Here is a 5,668-nt window from a genome sequence, read left to right as displayed (position 1 = left end):
CAGCTGTGGCCAGATGTGGAGCCCCTCGCTGCCTTCTGTTCCCTACCAGGATGCGCACTCTTGTTCTGAGTGTTCTTCCAACCAGCAGAGGGGTGGGTTGAGGCATTGCCAGGGAATCGCTGTGGGCCTGAGTGAGCATGGAGGGGATCATCCAGAAAAGTGGGGACCTCACAGAGTCTGGCGCACCCTCCCAACGGCACTGCGGGGCGCTGAGTTGTGTTTATGGTGTGCAGCCAGAGGGCCCCATGATTCTTCTTCCAGGAGCTCCATTAACCGGGAGGTGAAGCCTTGGGCTGAGACAGTGCCCTTGGGTCAGAGAGCAGAGAAGGCCCAGGCAGTGCCAGAAGTGAAGGTGAGGTGCTCACCCTAAATGTGTACCAAGGGCCCCACCGACCCCAGAACACAAGGGGCCCCACAGCTCCCAGCCCTGCCACCCCTACTGTCAGTCCCACAGTTTCAGCTCTGCCAGCTGGCTGCAGCACCTAAGGAGAAAGCCTGCAATTCGGCCGTTATGAGAAACTCCAGAGTGAGCTTCTCACTTAAGGCCTCTCATATGCTTTCTCTCACCACCCAGCTCCTGCCCACACTCCTGCCACATGCTCTCCATCATGAGTCGTGGGGAGAGGAGTCAGCACTGCGAGCTTGAGGAAGACCTTCAGGCCCAAGGAGAGGCACCGGGCCCAGTGGCTGTGCAGGCTCCTGCAGCTGAGGTTGAGGAGGCTGCCACCGCCTCCCTCTCTGCCTCTCCTGCTCTGATCCCGGGTACCATGGAGGAGGTGCTTGCTGCTGGGTCCCCGGATCCTCCCCAGAATCCTCAGAAAGTCCTCTCCTTTCTCACTACCATCGCTTCCATTCTGTGTAGCCAATCTGATGAGGGCTCTAGCAGCGAAGAAGAGGAGGAGCCTGACCCGGCCGACCCTGAGTTCTTGCTCCAAGAGGCCCTAGATAAGAAGATGGTTCATCTGGTCTATTTCCTGCTCCACAAGTACCGAAACAAGGAGCCGCTCACAAAGGCAGAGATGCTGAGTGCTGTCATCAAGAATGACGAGGAGCACTTCTCGGCCATCTTCAGCGAAGCCTCCGAGTGCATGCAGCTGGTGTTTGGCATTGATGTGAAGGAAGAGGACCCCACCGAGCACTCATATGTCTTCGTCAGCTCCCTGGACCTCTCCTACAATGGCGTGCTGGATGACCACAGCAAGCCCACGGCCGGCCTCCTGATCACCGTCCTGGGCATGATCTTCATGGAGGGCAACTGCGTCCCTGAAGAGACCATTTGGGAAGCGCTGAGAGTGCTAGGGGTGTGTCCAGGGAGGGAGCACTGCTTGTATGGGGAGCCCAGGAAGCTCCTCACCCAGGATTGGGTGCAGGAAGAGTACTTGGAGTACCGGCAGGTGCCCGGCAGCGATCCCGCATGCTACGAGTTCCTGTGGGGTCCCAGGGCCCATGCTGAAACCAGCAAAATGAAGGTCCTGGAGCATGTGGCCAAGGTCAGTGGCAGAGATGCTACTTGCTACCCATCCCTGTATGAGGAGGCTCTTAGAGAGAAAAGAGAGAGGGAGTCTGAGCAGGAGTTGCACCCAGAGCTAGTGGCAGGATCAGGGCCACGTTCAGCAGCTTCTTCTGCCCCATATGACAAGAGTCCTATTCTCCACTCTGTGTTTGAAGAGAGCAGTCAGCATTCTGAGTAATGGAGGGCCACAGTGGGTAGAGGGAAGGATAGTGTACATCGTTTTGTGGTTCTTGTTCTATTGGATAACTTGGAGATGTATCTTTGTTTCCTTTTGTAATTGTCAAATATTGTTCATTTTAGTAGAAGACTTAGCTTCAGCATCTAAGTTTAGGAATGATGGCACTTGTATTTTTGCTTACCTGTTTCAAGAGTAAGAGTTTTTTATTTTGTAAAACATAGTGGGAAACATTTTGTTTTGTGATTTGGAACATGATATCATGGCTTCAGAATGGGCATTTCTTTCAAAAAACGAAACAAGTTAGCAGTAAAATTGATGGGGTCATAAAATAGAGAAATAAAATGTAAAAACTATTATTTCTTGGTTGCTTATCCCTTTTCATCTGTTGTTCTGGAAAATTTCAATGTGCATGTGTATCTGGAATGACTTGGATTATTTCAGAATGTATGAGAAATTAAATCTGAATAAATAAAGGTCTCTGTTTACTGGTCATTTCTTTCCCCAACGATTCATTGAGCAACTAACTGCTCTTTGGAAGGCCCTGTGTAAGTGGAGATACTAGGATAAGCCAGACTCACCTCTACTCACATGGTGATAGAGTCTAGGAGCTACAGTCATTGAATGAAGGAGGTAAGATGTCCTCTAAGACCTAGAGGAAAAGTAAGAGAGGGTGAGGGTGTGGGGCTCTTGGAGAGAGCGGTCAAGTTTACATGCCCTGAGCCAGGGCCCTTTGGGGCTTTGGGAAACTTCATTGCCTTCTGTGGAGCTGATTGTAATGCAGCTGGGTGGTGGTAGGGGTCAGGGGGTCAGACTCTCAGATAGTGAGTCTTAGGGCAGAGAAAAGAGCCTGGAATGGAAACCTGCTCTCAAAAGTTCTTTCCGGATGGTGGGTGAAGCAAAGAGGAACCTCCACTGGGGGCAAGAGTGGGAGGTGTCCTGCATTGGTGTCCTGGTGTGGTTGAATACAGCACAAGAACTAGGTGAGTGGCCAGGCTCGGTGGCTCAGCCTGTAATCCCTGTGCTTTGGGAGGCCGAGGTGAGTGAATTGCCTGAACCCGGGGGTTTGAGATCCACCCGGGCAACTTGGCGAGACCTCATCTCTACAATAAATCAAAAATTAGCCGGGTGTGGTAGCGTGCACCTGTAGTTCCAACTACTTGGAAGGCTGAGGTGGAAGGATCACCAGAGCCCAGCAGGTTGAGGCTGCGGTGGCTGGGAGCGTGCCACTGGGCAGTCCAGTCTGGACAACAGAGTGAGACTCCAGTCTGGGTGACAGAGTGAGACTCCAACTCAAAAAAAAAAAAAAGGACTAGGGGAGTGGTACCTGTCATCTGCAAGTGTTTCCAAAGATAAGGGGGACTCCCATGAAGTGAGGCCCAGAAGCCTCTAGACTGACACTCTTTTTCCTGGCCTGGGAAAAAAACCATAGCAGACTCCAGAACATTTTGTTTGGGTTACCTTTAGTATAAGTTGGACATCTCTAAGCAAGGGCTAGACTTTTAGTGGAAGGAAAATGAATGAAAATCATGGTATGACTGGAAAAACGGATAGGAGGAAGGGAAGGAGTTGGTCCTTGACTCAAACGCCTGGTGCTATGAGCTGCATCCAGCTGGGGAAAATTCCCGCACACCTAATCTTTGAAGTGTATCCTCTAAAGGGGAACATTTACTGAACATTATTGATAAAAGTTCCTTTTTTGGCTAAGTGATTGTTTCATGTCCTATTGAGCTGTATGTTCTCTGATGAGTCCTGGAGAACAATGGCAACAATTCCAGACTAAACTGTGATAGCGTCCGGGGTCCAACAATATTAAATATATCAGCCATCTGCCATTCATGAAAGTTCTGACTGAGACCATGCCCTGAGCCACTTACATGGCACACACTCCAACAGCCCTACTGGACAGAGCTTGTCATAACCGCTTCACAAATGAAGAACCCAAGTCTCACCGGGCTTGGGCTTCTCCCAGGATCACCTGCTAGCGAGTGACAGAGCTGGGACCAGACCCCGGTCTGAATCGTCTAGCGCCCAGGGTGTCCCCACCGTTCCCAGCCCAGGCCCGACCTCCTGACTCGACTTCCTTTCGCCTCTCAACAGCACATCTGTCTCTCAGGCAACAAAAAGCAGGACCCTGAGGCCACAGGACTAAAAGCAGGCCCGCAGAAGGTGACAATGAGAATCCAGCACCATCTGGGGGTGGCTTGTGTGGGGTTCTCGGAGAACTTTCCGCTTTCTTTTTAGTACCGACTGTGCCACAGGCCATGGGAGAGATGTCAAGTGCCCACCCACACCTTGCCTTCCTCTCCTGCCTGGGCACAGGGGGCCGGTACAATGCCAGCCTTTCTATCTGGCTCCAGCACTTTCTGAGTCACGGCACCCTTTCCCTGGTCTCCCCCTTGTGCCCTCCCTTCTGACTCTGAAGCCTAGCCTGCTGCCTGCTTCTCCCTGCTTCGTCCACCGGAATCTGCACAGAATCCACTACCTTTGCAGTGACATGGAGCACTCCCAGCCCCTGCAGAAGCCCCCTGGCTCTCCCACAGCTCACCCTCGGCCCGGTCCCACCGGCACACCCCTTTCATGAAGAGTTCAGTCTGAACTGTGACGACACACCTGTTTGTCCCTCCCGGGGAGTTCTCAACTCACTGTTTTCCCATGGGGCTATGAGTAGAGTCCGATTTGGCCCCCTCATGTCCTGGTTCTTTGAATCCAGCCCTGAAGATAGAGAGAAGTTTTTGCAATCACTGCAATATTTGCAGGAGGATTTCATGACCTTCTTCTTGAAGCTGGGAGATGAAAATGCAAACAGGTCTCCTGAGAGAACTAACTTTTCATTCCATCAATATCACGAGTTGTTCTGCTGAAGATTCATTTTTATGAATTTTGATCTTCTTGTCTATATTACCCCATCCCTTTGCTTGCTTTAGGTTTAATTTACTTTTCTTTTTCTGATGATTTAGAATCAAAGTTAATATTTTTTATTTGACTCCTTTCTTGTTTCTAATAAAAGTGTCTAGTGGCTCAGTTTTTTATTTCCATTTTATTCATTTGAAAATGTTTTCCAATTTTTCTTAATAATTTTGTAAACATGGGTTAGCAAATATGTGTTGTTTCTTTTAAAATATTTGGGACTTTGCAGATTTCTCCTTTGTTATACTTTTAATTATATTTTAGTTTAGTTAGATAGTTTGTGCAATTTCAGATATTTTCAGTTTATAGTGACTTGTCTTATGTTCAATTTTGGTAAAAATTCCACATGCACTTGAAAATCATGTATATTCTGCTGTTCTGTGGAGTGTTCAATAACAATCAATCAGCTCAAGCTGGTTCATTGTGCTATTCAAATCTTTCTAAAATATTGCAGAATTTCTGTCTACTTCTTCTATCATTCACAGAGGAGTGGTGCCATCTCCAAACATAACTCTAGACTTTATCTATTCTTTCAGTTCTATCCAAAGTCGTTTTGTGTATTTTGAAGCTCTGCTTTTAGGTGGATTAACAGTAAGGATTATTGTGTCATCTTTGGTAACTGGCTCTTTTATAATGTCCCTATTTATTCATGGTAAGTTTTCTTCTCATAAGGTCAAAAATCTTTATATGATGTACTGACTTCAGCTTTCTTTTTTAATTTTATATTTTAAATTATCAAACAGTAATATCTTTCTTTTTGTCTTTTAGCATCCAGTTCTGTGGGTTTTAGCCCATGTATAGATTCCATGTATAGAATCACCACCACAGTCATGATACAAAAAGTTTCATCAACCTCTTCCCCCAGAAAACCCTCCAGTGCTTTCATTTATAGTTCCACCCACCCCTCCACACCTAACCCTGGAAACCACTGGTCTCTTCTCCACCATTTCGATTTTCTCTTTTCAAGAAATGTCACACAAATAAATTAACAGAATATGCAACCTGTCAAGACTAGCTGTTCAGCTTGATACAAGTTGTTGTGTATATCAATGTTTAATTCTTTTTTATTG

At 47.7% G+C, this 5,668-nt stretch overlaps 1 protein-coding gene across 1 annotated transcript; it reads left to right on the top strand.

Annotated features, from left to right (window-relative positions):
* The first annotated feature begins 608 nt into the window (after positions 1-608).
* On the top strand, positions 609-1,691 carry LOC110595483 (melanoma-associated antigen 8-like). The gene has a single exon (XM_021711451.1). It carries the CDS (start codon positions 609-611, stop codon positions 1,689-1,691), a length of 1,083 nt encoding a protein of 360 aa, XP_021567126.1.
* Positions 1,692-5,668: the final 3,977 nt, after the last annotated feature.

This window comes from Carlito syrichta, unplaced genomic scaffold, assembly GCF_000164805.1.
Source record: "Carlito syrichta isolate Samal-C Ts95f unplaced genomic scaffold, Tarsius_syrichta-2.0.1 Scaffold302301, whole genome shotgun sequence".
Taxonomy (NCBI): domain Eukaryota; kingdom Metazoa; phylum Chordata; class Mammalia; order Primates; family Tarsiidae; genus Carlito; species Carlito syrichta.
The sequence above is the reverse complement of the archived record's forward strand: the minus strand, read 5'-3'. Positions and strand labels throughout refer to the sequence as shown.

What these genes read in the sequence shown, in the direction of transcription:
- LOC110595483 (XM_021711451.1), top strand. Translation starts at nt 609, where the DNA reads ATGAGTCGTGGGGAGAGGAGTCAGCACTGCGAGCTTGAGGAAGACCTT.